General features: G+C 38.7%; 1 protein-coding gene across 3 annotated transcripts in view; it reads right to left on the bottom strand.

The window, feature by feature from the left end:
* NKAIN3 (sodium/potassium transporting ATPase interacting 3) overlaps positions 1 to 17,867 on the bottom strand; it is a 330,513-nt gene that overhangs the window by 68,861 nt on the left and 243,785 nt on the right. For all 3 annotated transcript variants that reach the window (XR_011724559.1, XM_071737657.1, XM_071737658.1), the window contains exon 4: positions 16,499 to 16,696. Coding sequence is in view for 2 of the 3 variants with exons in the window: in XM_071737657.1 (XP_071593758.1) it covers positions 16,499 to 16,696 (198 nt within the window). In the remaining variant the exon portion in view is untranslated. The remainder of the gene's footprint in view (positions 1 to 16,498; positions 16,697 to 17,867) is intronic.

Genomic DNA, 17,867 nt, shown 5'->3' with positions numbered 1-17,867 from the left:
TTTTTCTAGATGACATTCTTCTCTCAGATGATTTGATATGCAGTGGCTGTAATTAGAAATAAGTACATCATCATGAAACTCCTTTGGTTTTCATGAAATCAGGCACCCTTTATAGCAAATGTGTGGATGTGTTTCTTCTCACCAGAGGGAATATTCCTTTCATCCTCTCTGTAAAAACCTACAAAGAAATGAGTGTCTAGGAACAAGCTATTTATTGTAATGAGTGCCTTAGGTTCAATAAGGCTGCTGGAAATATGTGAAAGTCATGGAAACTGCAAGGTCTAGGCAATCTTCTCCTTACTCGTTGCTTCCTATACAAATTCTTTATCTGAGCACCTAGGGGCTTATTTTTCACTTACATCAGCTTTACCACTTCAGATTTCAATTTATTCCACCAATATTATTTCTGGTGAAAATGGTGCTGTGTTTTAGTGGTCTTAGTTTACAATATTTTAATAAAAATGAATGACTCCTGTGTGAAAAAGAAAAAACCCTTAATCAGCTATTTTCAAGTGGCATCTCTAGACTGGAACTAACAGGCTAAAGGAGAAAACACCAATGGTTATAAAATATTCTTAGCCCAGAGGCATGAGAATCTGTGAACATAACTTCATGAAAACCCAAGTACCTGGGAGATTTCAACATTATTTATGATTTTTGTCTACAGACCTCCCGTGGAGTCCCAACTCTGTCATCTGGGGACAAAAATGTACAAATAAGCAAAGTAAGAAGAATTTCTGAAAGGCTTAAAGGCAAAATCAAACAGCTGACTCTTTCAGCCACTCTACTACAAGAGTACATTGGACACCTTCCATGGCTGCTATAGAAGCTGAAGAGTGCTCTTTGTGCAGTAATAAACTGACATGGTACCAAGCAGTCATATTCCTGTGAAACTGAGTTTATTTGCTCAAGAATTCCTGGAGGTGAAGTCTGAATTCTTGTTAAAGTGGGGCTATGTGTATCTCTCAACTGGCCAATGCAGCCCCCCTGTAACAAAGAAAACTGGACAGGCAGGTGTGGGAAATTAGAATGGGGGAAAAAAAAGAGACCAAAATAGTCCTAAACCCTGAACAATTTTTGTATCCGTGCCAGGGACAAGCACCATGGAAATGTCCCATCCACAGTGGTGAATCATGGCAAACTCAAGCAACAAAACTCCACAGCATGCTCACTTCCATGGGCTACATAGCAGGAATACATAAAATGGGCCAAGGCACAATCCCATGGTGTGCCCCATGGTGTGCCTGGTGTGGCTGTCATGGCTCACACCTTCCCATCTGTGTCCTCCTCATCATCTCTCCCTCTGCTCACCCTAAGCAGGGTGGGTTTGTCTGTCCTGGCTCCTGAGCACAGACCCTGACATGCACTGTGCTCAGCATTGGTGGCCAACGTGGCCACCAAAACTGTGATGCTAAAGTTGAAACATGATTCATAGAATTTCATAGAATTTCATAGAATTGGCTGGGTTGGAAGGGACCTCAGAGATCATCAAGTCCAACCCTTGATCCACTACCGCTGCAGTTACCAGACCATGGCACTGAGTGCCACATCCAGTCTCTTTTTAAATATCTCCAGGGATGGAGAATCCACCACTTCCCTGGGCAGCCCATTCCAATGTCTGATCACCCTCTCGGTAAAGAAATTCTTTCTAATGTCCAACCTAAACCTCCCCTGGCACAACTTGAGACCGTGCCCTCTTGTCTTGCTGAGAGTTGCCTGGGAAAAGAGACCAACCCCCACCTGGCTACACCCTCCTTTCAGGGAGTTGTAGAGAGTGATGAGGTCTCCTCTGAGCCTCCTCTTCTCCAGGCTGAACAGCCCCAGCTCCCTCAGCCTCTCCTCATAGGATCTGTGCTCGAGTCCCTTCACCAGCCTGGTTGCCCTCCTTTGGACCTGCTCCAGGACCTCAATCTCCTTCCTGAACTGAGGGGCCCAGAACTGGACACAGCACTCGAGGTGTGGCCTCACCAGCGCTGAGTACAGGGGCAGAATCCCTTCCTTGGACCTGCTGGCCACGCTGTTCCTGATACAGGCCAGGATGCCATTGGCCTTCTTGGCCACCTGGGCACACTGCTGGCTCATGTTCAGCTTCCTGTCAATCCAGACTCCAAGTTTCCTCTCTGTCTGGCTGCTCTCAGCCACTCTGTGCCCAGCCTGTAGCAATGCATGGGGTTGTTGTGGCAAGGATGCAAGGATGTTGATGCAAGGATGATGCTCAAACTGGTTTTCTGGCCCTGTTGGGTTTATTGGTCTAGACTGAAACTCTGCAATGCACACCAAGGGGTCTTGGATACATGGATACATCCTGCTAATAAGCACCACTGATACAGAGCTTTGGAAGGGAATAGTGAATTGCTCTTTTTATGACTTCCATAATCCATTTTAGTTGACTGTGGAAAAATGAGGAGATTAAATATATCCTGAAGTCTTTTGTACTTTTCCTTGGAGGATAATTACTTGGATCATATTGTAGTTAAGTAAGATTGCAAAGGAGAATTAAAATATTATAATTATTAATTATATATCATATGATAATATTAATAAAATTACACATTACGCTGTTTAAATATAATTTTGTATGAGTATTATAGCTAGCAAATAGAAAAAATACCATGTTTAGAAAAAGCAGACAAACCTTCTGGTACAAAAAGCCCTGATTAAGGTTCCATCTTTACTTTATTTGTGTAGGATTTGCACAAGAAAATAAAAAGTTAAGGCCAAAAGGCATCTCGTAATAGCAGTCACTAAATTTGATAATTATATCTATTAAGCTTTCCAATTGGAAGGGCCTGTTCAGATTGTATATTGATAAGTGTTTGTATTCTATCACCTATTAAATTTTGGTAGCATGAAGCTGAATATTGTCTACATAACCAGTGAACAAGACAATAGCACAGAATATGAGACTTTCACTACTGAAAGCTGAAATGTGTTTATATGAGGCAGTGGTTTGAGCCTGAAAATGAATTAAACATGGCTTCCAGAACTCTCTAAAAATATCAAATGGAGCAAGGAGAACATTCTTTTTCTCAGGTAGTTTGGTTTTGGTCAAGAATAACTTTGATGGTTTCACTTTCTGATCAAGTGGACACTGAACTCACTGCTTTCCAAAACCTAGAGGAAACCTCAAATGTCTGCTGAATTTGGCAGATATTCATGTCTATGCAGTTTATGCAGATAAATCTTAAATTTTTAATTGCAGTAGATTTATTTGGTTTGCTTTTGAATAAAAGAAATAGAGCAGTTTAATCTATCTATTTAATCTAGTACTTCAAAGTTACTTACAAGTTTCTAATAAATAAAGTGCTAAGGAAAAAGTTTTGTGCTAGTTTTAGGAAAACAACATACAAACCAAAACCAACCCAAACCAAACCAACAAAAAAAAAAAACAAAAAACCAACAAAACCCAAAACCAAAACACACCCCAGCAAACAATCTCTGCACATCAAATAAAAACAAACAAACAAACAAACAAAAACATGGAGAAAGCCAGAAACATCAGACCTTCAAATATTATTTGAAAACTCTCCTCCCCACAAAAGAAAAAAAAAAAAAAGGTGCAAATTCTGCCAATAAACATTTATAAAGTTAGTGCTGGACAAAAACCATTGATCCTGGGTTGTAATTCTTCTACACAATAACTGTTGCTGTGTCTTGAGCTGCTAGAAACAAGGTTAAGGGATGGTTGTAAAATAATTCTCATGTCCTGTGAGTGTAAGGACCTGAGCATTAAACAGTGCCTTAAATGCTGCCATGTGGATAGAAAAGGTATTTTGAACCTAAGAAGGGGTAAGATACAATAAAATCTTTGTTCATTATTGCAATAATTAAGCATGAACTGGGGGTTTTGCAGCATATCAAAACTGACTTATTTTTCAATGTTAAATACATCTCTATATTTTTTCATACTGAGTTAGAAATACAAACTGTCAACAAAAACATTTGATATGCAAGATATCAAGGAAGAATGTGAATTAAAAAATACAAATCTGATATTTCTTTCACTCATCTTTGATTAGGAGAGACTGAAGAGATGTGCCTTAATGCAGCTGGGTCAAGATGCTCTATTGAATGCACGAATACATGGCATGAGAGGCCCATGGCAAGTCCAGGACAGTGCTACCTCCTTTGTATAGCCCCAGATATTGTTCAACATTTTGGGTGGCAAAGTGATCTTTAGAGGATGTTTAGAGGGAAATGAAGCGAATTAAGTTATTACAATTATGAAGTTCCCTTTTTTTTCTTCTTTTTTTTTTTTTTTTTTTTTTTTTAATTATTTATTTATTATTTTTAAGATGTAATCTCATCTCAAAAGTTGTAGACTAGCAAGCAAGAAAAAAACTTAGGTGAAATGGTCTGGGGTAGATGTTATTGATAGTAAAGTTTAGACTATTATAGACTCTAAAGATAGACTCTTCAGATAATTTCTACCTTATTTGCCTGAGTTTAACAGAAGAGCTAGAAAGGCATAGCTTCTCTTCCTTTTATATAGGTCTTTCTTTCTGTCTTTCTCTTTCTTTTCATACCTTTTCTTTCTTTTTTCTTCCTTGGGTGCTTACTTATGAGGTCAGTGATGGGAAACCCCAGTATTACATGGCTTCCCATGACTTCTGCTTCTGGTCATTTTTATCTATAACAACATATTTAGAAAATGTGCTTCCTAAAGTAATGGCAGAATCATGGCAGTGAGGCAACAGATGTCCTTTTTTATCATTAAGTCAGATTTAACTACACAAGTGGTAGAGAAAATATGTGTTCTAACTCCTCTGGTGGTGACCCCAGGGAGAGCACCTTCAGGTGGTGTAACTGGTGAAATCATGTTCCCAGGAAGATGAGAGGGAGAAGGAGCAATAAGGAAACACTTGGTTCATTCCAGTCCACTCCTGCTTCCTGAGTCAAAAATCAGCATCCAGAGACCATGGCAATCCCTGGCTGTTAGAGATGATGACTACCAAGAAGATCAAATTCATAATAAAAGCTTATTGTTGATGGAGAGGGTACTTCAAATACCCATCATGCAAGGTTTCTTGAAAACTTTTTTCAGAAAACCCCTGTTTTACTTGAATAAGCACTAAAAATACCTGGTGTATGTGACCAGAATGTAGCTTTAGTTTTCTATGTTGATCTTTATATTTTAGCTATTTATTTGAGTTTCTATACATGTACTTGTGGGAATATATCAGGTGGATTATACATTAATAAATAAGGTAAGCATAAATTAAACTAATCACAAGTAAAAAATGGAAATTATCATCTTCTTTTAAGAGGCTGATTTAATTATCTATCACATTTTGCTATCATTCACAATGATTATCTATTATCTGTGATTATCCGTGATTATCTATCAGGAATTTGCCTAGAAGGTATTGAAAGTTAATCTAGAAAAGTTTCACATTAGTAGGAATGATTTCTTGAAAACTCTTTTCCAATATCATAGCTTCAGACAGAGATCTAGGAGATGTCTTCCATAACACCTGATTTATTTGATCATCATGTTGATTCAAGCAAACATCAGAATTATGAAGCAACAGCATCATTCATCGTTTTTGTTCTTCCACGTGAGCAATTGTTTCAATAGAAGCCTTCTCCATCATATACAAAGAGAAGAAATGAAATTTGCTTTTCAGGCTACTACTTTAAGGTGATTTTGTTCTCTCAGAACAGTTACTAATACCAGAAAAAAATTGTACCAGCTGAAAGTAATTCATATCAGTCTACCTTTCAATACCAGTAGCAATCATACTCATTCAAATCATAATCAAACCACAGCAACGAAATGCCTCAAGCATCTGTTTCACTCAGTCATTGTCTATTCTGAAACTTCAGAGAACATAAAAGTCCTCATATATACTTATTTCTAGCCACAATCTCAACCCTCATCTTTCTCATCTGTGTTTGTCAGTTTTCTTTTCATGACATGAGACTCATTTCTTTTGTTTTATGAAAGTGTACTTGAAGTGCTTACTCCCTTAGGCAACAGTGGCAAACACTGAAAAAACAAATTCACACTAAAAAAAGGTAAATTCATGAGGCAACTCCACATCAGTTGCTACTGTGTTGTTGTAAAGCATCACTTCTTAGGTATTTGGCAACATGCATCTTGACTGTACTTATATACAAATTTTTATTAGCCTCCCATGTTATAGTGAAGTGTCAGCCACACTCTGCTCTCTGTTACCTGTTTGAATGAGTCTTATAAGATACAGTCCCCCTTTTCTACTTCCTTCATGCAGCTATACGCCTACTCTGAGAATAAAGTGTTGCATCAGACTTCTCCCCAGGCAGGCACTGAAGTAGCAGAAGCAGCACTCTGGCATCACTAATGCATCTTGGTGCCTTTCTTCATACTCTACATCAGAGGATTTTGCACAAATTGGGATGTTTCCATGCCTGGCACCTTCCTCCAGAGATCTGCTAAGCACCAAGTGCATATTTGTAGCATGGGATGGAATGGCCCCTCCATGCCTCATTTTCAAATCTCTCGCTTAGGCATGTGACAGGGAAGCACATCTTGTGCTGGAACTTACACCTGATGATGGGAGTCTTGATATGCTTTGCAGCCTGGAAATCCAGCCATATCCTGGGCTGCATCAAAAGAAGTCCATCTAGCAGGTAAAGAGAGGAGATTCTCCCACTCTGTTCTGCTCTCGTGAGAGCCCATCTGGAGTACTGTGTCCAGTTCAGGACATGGAACCATTGGAGCAAGTCCAGAGGAGGGTGACAAAGGTGATCAAAGGTTTGGAGCACCCCTCCTATGAAGACAGACTGAGAGAGTTGGGGTTGTTCAGCCTGGAGAAGAGAAGGCTCTGGGGAGACCTTATAGCGACCTTCCAGTATCTGAAGGAGTGCACAAAAAAGCTGGGGAGGGACTTTTTAGAAAGACATGTAATGATAGTAGGAAGAAAATGGTAGCCTTAGGTTAGACATTAGGAAAAAATTCTTTGCTGTGACAGTGGTGAGACATGGAACCAAGTTGCCCAGAGAAGCTTGTGGATGCCCTGTCCCTAGAAGTGTCCGTGGCCAGGTTCAACGGGACTTTGAGCAACCTGGTCTAGTGGGAGGTGTCCCAGCCTTTGCTGGGGGTTGAAATCATATGTTTAAAGTTTTTTTGTACCCAAATCATTCAACAAGTCTATGAAATATAATGGAAACATTTTTTTGACAGTTTCCACAGTACTAGATTGTGAACAAAGAACAGTCAAGCAACACAGATATATTGCAGCACTGGGGCCAGAAGCATTAACGATAAAAGCTTGTGATGGCAGCATCTACAGTACACAGGCCTTTTAAAACTTGCTCTGGACAGCCATCTTCCTATATCAAAGTGCAGTTTCCCAGAAAACCTTATCTGTGTTTTTGTGAGTTGTTCTGAGGGAAGCAATGCACATTGACTTTCTTCCTTGATGAAAATCAAATCATTCCCTCAAAGCTTGAAGAGTATGAGCTGTGTCACTGCTTGTTTTGTGAAATCCCTGCTCTGGCTTCTCATATTTCCCTAGGACAAAACAGAGAGAATTGCAAACGGTATGGCACTGTAGTAAAGGAAATAAAATAATTATTTCTGCAGTCAGGTCACATCCAGGTGACATATTTTAATGGAAGAGCTAGACTGTGAATTCACTATAAAATTAAAAGAAAAATGTCCTGTCAGTGGAAGCTCACACAGGGACAGATTTTAATCAGCGAATATTTTTCACTCACTTAAGAAAGTCTGTTCACATGGTCATCGACTACAATATGCAGAAAGAATCATCCTGGTAAATATGAGTGAGCACAGATCTACTGTTGTTGGGATCAGCGAGATTGTAGGTTGAGGCTTGCCTCTGGTTTACTGGTGTCCTTTGCACTCCACATGCAGATGCAGGCTAAGGAATCAGATCTTAGTAAAATACAACTAAATTATTTAAAAGCACATATGCATGTACAAATCACTCAGAGTTGTGCTTTCTGGAAATAAAAAAAGAACTGTGTCAATCCTGTTCAGCCAGAGGTGTCAATCATGTGAACACTTATCCTAGAGAAGGAGTTAATTTCCTTGGCTGGTTTAACACCTTTACAACCAGAGCAGACTGGAAGCTCCACTCTGCCAAGCTGGACCAGAGCTATTTGCCCTGAATTGCATCTTGGCAGAGACTTATGAATTTGATTCCACCTTCTGAGAAACCTGTCATGAGCTGATTGCCACAGAGGCTGCTGAAAGCTCAGGAGTGTCCTGACAGGCACAAAGACAAATTTTCTTAGGAGCACCAAGCTCTGGCTTAAACATGAATTTCCAGGTAGTTGATGTCTCAGTAGCCCATCAAACAGTTCATGCCATCAGACAGTATAGTTAATAAAATATCCTTCAAATCCAAAGGAAATATTGCTTCAATTTTCTTAAATGAAAATGTTGGGTTTTTTCATTCACTAAAAAAAAGTTTAAAACTTTGTTCTACTTCTCACTTTCTCTTATACTTTCCAAATTTCTTATGTAACATAAATTCAGCATTCTGTCCAGATCTAAAAAGATTAGGCAGGAGAACAAGTTTTTCAGGGAACTTTAATATGTCTTTACCTCTTCCATCACCTCTCCTGCTTATTTGCAGTGATGCTGCCTTGTATTGGAATCAGTAACCACAAAGTTTATTGTCCACCAGGCTGCTGAAGTTCTCTGTTCAGTAAGTTCAGATTTATTTGAAAATACTGGAAATTGATCTGAATGAAAGTATCTGACTAAGAATTACAATAACTAAATTCCAGAAATACAGTCTATTACACTGCTTCTGCCATGGAGGAGGTAATTTTGGGAAAAAATTGAGGGGGGAAAAAAAAGATAGTTTCCAAACCTTTAATTTTTCTCCTGAGTTTCTGCATCATTTTTATTGAAATATTAATCAACTAAAAAAAAAATTTAAAAAGCAATTGATTTTTATTTTTACTATTTATTTGACTATTTATTTACTATTTATTTACTATTTACTATTTATTTGACTTTTATTTTTAAATATTTTATGTAAGCAATATTTTATATCTGCACTCAATTTCACTGAAATTTTTGGTCAATATTGAAAAAATTCTATAGCAATTTTCATACAAAGCATAAAAAAAATCTATATCAAGCACTGAAAAATGTCTTGAACAGTTTGTTCTTCTAATGATTAGTTATTGAGGTGAAGGCACTACTATATTGCAAGTGTTTAACTTGCTCTCCCCCATCTTCTCACCTTTAGCTAACCCTACTGCAAAGCTGTCTCATTCTTTTTCACAAATGCATGTCATAAAAGTTGCTGAATAAATGAGTGGTTACAGTGCAAGTGAGTGGTTACAGTTCCTTGAAATGAGCTGCTTCAAAAAGCAGATGCCCTGTAAAGGACAACAGAGAAGTAAAAAACACAGAATTTTCTTTATTCCACCTCATGTAGTGGCTTTATTGACTCAGACTGGTAATTAGACAAATATACTTGTGTATTATACAACCTATGCACTACCATGCATAATGGGGTCTAAATAAATCTGACAAGAAAGGATAAGGTCATGTCTAGAAAGTAGGTGCTTATATAGTCTCTAACTGATTTTATTTCTCTTGGTTATATTTTTTATCACTGACAGCTTGTTATTGGCAAAGGGCTGTATGCATCCCTGATCAAATGCTATAAACACTGGAGGAACCGAAGAAAGCGTAGATTGCTGTAAAAATACAAGGCATTTACTACAAAGAACTGGGGGGTAACTTTGAAAGCCATTTGCATGAGCCACCTTCTCTGCAGTCTGTTCCAAAGCCCAACAGCTCCTCTGTAACACTGCTCAGCCTGAAAATATTCTTCTGATTTTTAACAATCTGATGATCACTAAAATTACTAATGAGTCCCTGAGTAGCCAACATCTCACCTTAACTGACTGCTCATGTGATTAAGACAGAAATCTTCCTGGCTATCATGATGTAGATGATGAATAGGTTTATCTTTCATAGCCCCTTTGGAATAATGTTGAATTTCAGCTCTGCAAACAATGCAAAGTTAATTTTCCATGACACTTGTGCACTTGTTTGTTTTAGAAAAGAAAACATTAACTGTTTCCTTAACAAATAAACAAAAAACCTGAAAAAGTTGCAAGCAAAAATTTAAGAAAAGATGTAATACCTTCAGGACAACTATATTTTATTCATACACCATTTCTGTAGACCTTAACACTAAATTATCTCCCATGTTTTCTACCACATGCTGATGTTGACTGGCTTCCTTAGTCACTCAGATGTGACTCAAGGAAATGGAAAAAGAGAAAGGAACCTGCCTGAACACTGGTGTCTCCTCTACAGGGATGTTCCTTGGAGAACAACATACACGATGTGCTTCTTAGTACCATTTTCTGCCCAGTTATAAAAATAACAGGGCCATAACTAAAGGGAAAAAAGGCTCTGCTGTAGTGCCCTGGAGGAACCACATTATGTAGTGATATCATTAAACCTTTTGTTGCACATAAATGAATGTGAATCAAACCAGAGCCAGAAGGAAGGCACAAAAGCTCCTTGGCAATCTCTTTCCACAGTAACTCCTGGAGCATCTCAAATGGCACAAAGAAAGCAATTCTTAACATCAGGGAGAGAGGAAGAGTCATCCAAATTAATACAAGAAGAATTCAAATTTACAGCTCAGTAGTAAAAGCGGTGTCAATGATCCAACATTAAGTCACTCTGGTATTGCCACTTATCTTAGTCTATAGCTCAATAGTCAGAATGTTTCCTTCGATTAATTATTTACACGAGATTCATGACCTCCATTTTAATGTCTGTTGTGCTAAATATGGTTGCTAAAGCACTTAAGTCTACTAAATGTAATCTTTCATTTTCATATTAAATAACCAATATTTGGCAGATTTTTTTAAGACACAAAGAGAGGCAATATCTTCGGGACAGTGTGAGGCACTGACCAGTGACAGACATTCAGAAATAATGGATCAGATCACATGATTTTTCATTTCCTTATGCAAGTGATGCTGTACATTTTGGGGAGACAAAGACATTTATAGGGCACCAGAAAACTGTGAGAGATTAATTCCTCAAAAATAAGAGGAAGTAACTATCTTGAAGGCACAGCAGCTTTATTACCATTAATTGTAATGAAAACGTCAACAATGATAATTATGATAATAATAAAAATAATAAGTCAAAATATTTGTCATCCTACCTGGTCAGTTAAAGCAGGGGAATCTGCAAATGTGAGGATGAGAAGTCTAAGAACATGAACGATCCGATTTTTAAAAGTGCTTAGCATCAATTTATACTCATATTATGACACCTTTGGATGGGTAAGTACTATTTTTATAGAAAATAAGTTAAGCACTAGAAATATAATTCTTTTTTTTTTTAGCTTAACATACCTCATGAAGTTTGACAAGGGGAAGCACAAAGTCCTGCACCCTGGGAAGAGCAACCCCATGCACTGAAATACATTGGGAGCCAGATGGAAAGCAGCTTGGGAGAAAGACACCTGGGGGTCTCATCAGGTTGAACACCAGTCAGCAACTCACCCTTACTGCAAAGAATGCAAATTATATCCTGGGCTGAATTAGCAAAGCATTGCCAGGCAGGTCGAGGGAGATAACCCTGGCTCTCTGCTCAGCACTGGTGAGGACTCCCCTGGAGTGCTGGGCCCAGTTCTGAGCTCTGCAGTACAACAGAGACATACTGGAGAGTGTTCAACAAAGGGCCACAAGGATGATGAAGGGACTGGGGGAAAGGCTGAGAGAGTTGGGGCTCTTCACCCTGGAGAAGAGAAGGCTCAGGAGGGAATCTTGTTAATGTATACAAACACCTGAAAGGAAGCGGCAAAAAGGGCAGAGCCAGGCTCTATACAGAGGCAATAAGCACAAAATGAAACACAGGTGGTTCACTCTGGATATAAGGAAAAACTACTCTACTGTGAGTGTTGCCAAGCACTGGCACAAGTTGTCCAGGTAGGTTGTAAAATCTCCACCCCTGGACACCTCCAACCTTAACCATTCTGTGTGATTCTGTGGTACTGAGCTGTCACAGGAATTTTTTCCCTACCTTTTTTGACATGGTGGCAAAAGGTATGTTTCCACATGAGATCTACTTTCCCTGACAGAGACTTGAAAAATTAAACTGTTCTTCTGCATCGTTCTAGGTAAATGGACCATCCAATTATTTCCTGCCAGCTAAGGAACAAGTTTTGGCTGGACACTTGCCCACTGTGGCTGCATCAATAGGAGGCAACTCCCACATGCCTGAGAACATCCTTGGCACTGGCACAGCACCACCCACGCTCTCATGGGAGACTGAGAGCATCAGCAGAGGTGTGAGCAGCTCAGTGAGAGCTGGCCCCTCTCCAGCTTGCAGGAAAATTGTTCAGACTCACAGTGACTTCAGTACTCAGCTCCAATTTTGGTGGCCGGGAGTGTTTTTTCCTTATTGTTGAAATACTACAACTGCATTATATTCTCTGGAAAGTAATACATTTCTTTCTGCCTGTGTTGGTAGTAATACTGAGAAGTTACTCCTCGTTGATTGGTGACTGACTTTACCCTAGGGGAGTATATTCAGTGATTTTAATTCCACTACAGAAAAGATTCACTACTCTTAATCTCTCTATATCATATCTTTTCCTTGCTTTATATTCTAGTGAAAACTGGGTGACTATGTGGTTATCTTCAAAATTTCCTGCATTCAGTCAACATCACATGCCAAACAACTTGGAAGTTTTTCATGGTTTTAGGTTTAGGGTTTTTTCTTTTCTTCTTCAGAGTTGTAAATTTTAGGTATGTCTCTTCTATACATTGATGTGCAATGTAATGAGACCCAAATAAAGATCTAACCTCATCTTGTGCTGCAATGCAGAGTTGCGAGAAGGTAGCAGCTTCCATCTCTAGAAGCAGTTGAATTCTGTCAGCTTGTCACTCTACCAAAAGGAATTACTTTTGCTTTTTCAATGCTGATGAAGTTATACAACTTCCAGAGCTACCTCACTGAAGCCCAGCTCTGGGGGGGTCTCTGCTTCACAGTGTAGCTGTGGAGAACCTTAGTATGATATTAGGCACAGGTTCAAACTGCAAACTCTCTGAACTTGGAGAACTTTTTAAATCTCAGGCTATTAAAAACAGTGCATACCTAGCACGTAACATTCTACATATTCACTGTTTTGAAATAATGAAAAACACTACATGAAGGCCTTTCTCAAAGCTTCTAAGTCACCATTTTGACTGTAATATCCATTTATTCTTCAAAAATTCAAGTTTCAGTAAAGATGATCTGCCTTGCATTTCAAAATCAAAGACATTGCACAAAAGGTGCACAATATGTACTTTACCCTACACAACAAATAGATTGTTACAACATAGAACAAATGTAGATTTTAAATACACAATTTAAAAATATTTCTTCTTTACCATGAATTGCATCCTACTCTCTAATATTTCTCTTGATTTTCCCCTAACTTAAAGAAATGCTTAACACCTTCAACCCCCTAACACCTCAACAGCCACCCAGAATCAGGATGAGGTACCAACTCACTGTTTCACCACTAAAAGATAATTTATTTTTTTTTTTTTTTTAGAAACAAGAAAAACCGTACTGTTTTAGAATGAAATAAATGTGTATTAAGCCTATTCCCTGAAGCAGGGGCTAAATGGACTCACAGGTACAGCATTCTGTGCATGTAAAATTTATCATACCAGTTTGAGAAAAAGATTTCAATAAAACCCACTTTTCAAAACTGAAGAACTGCTGCTAGCTGGTTATATATCCTGTCAGGTATCCAATATTTACCCCTGGAGGACTTTCTTCTCACAGAGGCTTTAACTCCCTACTAAATGGAAGCACTCATCTTCCCAGTCGTTTTTACAAGGGTTACCATGATAAAAGGATTTGTTATGCCAATGAAGTTTTTGTTACACTGTAAAATGGTTTGTTAAGCTACTACAGCTACATTAAAATGTTATGAAAATTAAGTAGGTCAGAAGGTCCAAAAAGAAATAGGTGACTTTTAGGAGTAGCTATTAGGAAAATAAAGCAGCACAGGATCTGATATACAACTCTTCAGTACTGTAAAAGACAACCTGACAATTGAAATTGGTACCCCAATCAGGAAAGCAGTTATGTATCTGAAATGAACAGGAGCTTCCTCAGGTCAATATTATGGAAAAAATGGAAGGGAAATATAATAATCTAGGTGGTGACTTCTGTCCTGTGTGACAGTCACTGAAAAAAGCTTAAACTACCATTCAGAATGGAAATGGAATCACAGACTTGTGCTCTGCTAATGATAATGCATCACAGATAGGATAGCAAGATAATACGACTGGAAAAATTACTTTGCATATGGAATATTAATTTCAACACTGTGTATATCTGTCAAAATAATTATCTGAGACTGGCAACTATTTACAGTCAAGTTTTACAAGTTCCTTGCACATTTTGGACTTGCAATGAATTGTATACAGAATTTATTTATGATTGTTCCAGGAAACCAGTGTCTCTACAAGAAGGGGAGGGTCTGTTACATCTTATGTTTAAAAATATTACACTATTTTTATACTTTTCCATTTTCATATTTCTTTTAGTTTGTATAAATTAAATGTTTTTACTCTATTTTTCTAATTTTAATGTTTGTGTTCCTCTCATTTGGTAAATTTTGACCAGAAATGTACTGCACTGATAAGAAAAAAAGTTCCTGATTTCAATGACCACCTGTATTTCTACTGAACTCTAAGTTTCTAATTACAAAAAATCTAGAAAATTTCTAACACAATACATTTTTTTCTTATAGAAGTGAGGAAGTATTAGAAATATTTCTCCTTTTAAAGCAACCACTCCTCAGTATCTCTTGTACAGGCTCTCTGAAGCTGAGTGACAGATGCCACATCCCAAGGGGAATGACCTACAAATGAAGAGCTTGTGGGGGAAACAACCTGCTTTGATTATCAGGTAAACAAAGTTCACAAGGGTAAGGGAAGTTCATTCAGGTAAGCCTTGCAGATTTCAGTGCAAATTTCAGTGCAGATTTCAGGATTTTTCTGTGCAAAATCCTTGTGCAAGGCCTACTTTCAAAGGAAACATTGCACTGTGTGTTGACATACACAGGGCTGGGCCTCAAGAAAAGGGATTTTGCCTTCACTGGAAAAGACCATGACTCAAAGCCTTTGCTGCCTAACCAAACAATAGTCAGGAGAAGGCTTGTGTAGAAGTTTCTGATGTCACTGGTGCCTGAGAAGCTGACAGGCCAGGAGTAGACACATGGCTTGTGTAGGTGCATGTGATGTCACTGATGCACCTAACCAAATGTCCTAATTCAGACCTGGATTGACAAATGGAAATTTATTAATTCCTGTTACAAGTTACAAGTTTCTTAATTTTTGTTTATAAGTAGTGGCAAGGAAAAGCACTCGCTATCTTACAAATGGCATTAAGTAAAGCAGAGAAATTATCTTGAGAGAAATGCTCCTATCTTGAAAAAAAAAGAAAAATTTGAAAATAATTTACAACTAATGAGTGAAGTTTAGCCTACAGATCCCTTTTACTTTGCTAGTAATGGTATTTACTGGTCAGGCAGTAAAACAGATTGATATACAGAGTAGACCAACCCTTTGTGGTTGCCCAGGCCAGGTAGCTCACACGACTTGTAGGTGTGGGTTGTTGACTGCATCTCTTCTACTGCCTGACAAGTATTGATGGCCATGGTTAGCACCACCAACCATGAGCATTTATGTTCTCAGAATAGGTCGGGATATCTGAGACCACAGTGAGAAAGAGGTACCACTGCTAGTGATCATGTGGAGCTCATACAAAACAACCTTTTAATCACAAGCAAAAACAGCCATCAGGCTGAGGAGGGACTGGCCAAGTCTGGGCTGTTGTTCCCAAAACAACTCACTCAGCCCCAGTGTTTTCCTGGAGTGCAGATTTTCTATAACAACTTCTTGTACTTACAGTTTTTGACTGATGTTGTGGCTACAAAACACATATTATAAAAGCAGAGTATTCCAATAGCATGGGTCCCAGGAGAGAACAAATAACTTGGTCAAATATAAATGAGTATTTAATTCCTAATATTTCCCTGACCTTTATCAAGTGTTACATCCATATCTCACTTTGAGAAGAAACTTAACCAAGTATCAAGTAAATTATATTTACACGCAGGGCTGAATAAATACTGTCATTGATTGTGAACTTTGAAAAGGTTTAGGTTAGTCAGTTCTGGACTAGTCTGTTCTCCTTTGCTGTACCTGTTGTAATGAATGACAGCCAAGAACTGGAATTAATTTTCACCTGCCTCAGAAAAGGCCAGAATGGGGCTGTACAGAGCTTTAGGGATATAGGAAAAGAGAAGAGCAGTGCACATTTTAACAACACAAATATAATTCTCTAATTCAAAATATAATTTAAAACCTCTGCTGCTACCCACCAACAACTACACCTCCTTTTTTCAGGACAGAGGCACCCAGCAGCATCAGGCTGCCCACCAAAGGGCTGCCAGGATCTGAGAAGAAAACGAGACGGGGAACTTACGGAGAGGAGTATTTGGATAGCACTGTGAATGACCTCCAGGTACTGGAAATCAATTATGCAGCCTGTCACGGAGACGTAGGAGTAATCATCTAGGGTGCCAGGGGCAGAAGGTCGGACCACCCTTCGGATGCAGCCGGGCCCGTGTTCCCGCCACCAGGAGCGGTGCATTGAGATGTTAAAGGTCATGAGATCAGTTTCCTGGGAGACAGAGAGGGAAAAAAAAAAACATGAAAACCTCTAACTTTAGGTCATTTAAGAGAAAACAAGGGCAATGAAAAATGTCTTCATTTATTCTAAAGAAAATAAGTTAAATAACTTGCTTTTTCCCTCATATGTAAATAGGACATTAAAGCTGATGGGGAGGAAATCGCAAACATTTATTTTATTCTGTAGGTGTGCATATGATTTTTCTGTCTGGCAGAAGAACTGTCACACCAGGTACTGTGTAAACCTCATCCATATCCTATGTCTCTACAGTTTTACAGCCTGAAAAGCAATTTCATTGCTACTTGATCAGAATGTCACTTAAGAGTTAATTTTTTAACAGTCACCAGAAAGTTTTACTCTGTGGTACTGGACACAATCTAAACCAAAATTCCACCGTAATAATTTTAAGTAATAAATGTATATTTTAAGTAGGATTGCAGTAGGGCAGACTCAGCTGCCAAGGATTCAAATGAAAGTCTCCAGCCAAGCACCCTGCTCTCTTTTCTCCCCTCTGCCCACCATCCAGATTACCATGATCTTAGCTAAGAAACCTTCTTGTAGAAACTGATGTGAGTTAAAAATGCACTCAAAAATGTTTCTTCACATAACAGATTCTTCACTGTGAGGATGGTGAGACACTGCCCAGGGATGTTGTGGATGCCCCATCCCTGGAAGTGTTCAGGGCCAGGCTGGATGGAGCTTTGAGCAGCCTGGTCTAGCAGAAGGTGCCCCTGCCAGTGGCAGCGTGTTTGGAACTATGTGATCCTTAAGGTGCTTTCCAACCCAAACCATTCTATAATTATATGAAATTATATTCAGCTTCAAACACATCTTGTAAACATCTTGTACCACACTATTTAAATGTCAAAAACCGACCTCTTGATTGGAGATAAATGTGAGATTACTTATATTGATTCTTTTCAATAATTTACATTTAGTTTCCTGTTTCCTCACCTCAGCTCCAAGGTAGCTGTTAAAAACATGTGCAGAATTGTCAGCTTGTATGCCCACCAAATAGCTCCATTTCCATAGATGCCAGTTTGTCAGCACTGCCATGACACTGATTCTCCCTTTACATCCCACTTTGACAATCCATCCTGTCACTTTGTTTACTTTCACCCTTACCAGAGGGACATTTGGTGCAGATTCCAGTTGCAGAAGG

The sequence above is a fragment of the Heliangelus exortis genome, chromosome 2 (assembly GCF_036169615.1).
Source record: "Heliangelus exortis chromosome 2, bHelExo1.hap1, whole genome shotgun sequence".
NCBI classification, from domain to species: domain Eukaryota; kingdom Metazoa; phylum Chordata; class Aves; order Apodiformes; family Trochilidae; genus Heliangelus; species Heliangelus exortis.
Note: the sequence above shows the minus strand (reverse complement) of the source record. Positions and strands in the feature narration are given on the sequence as shown.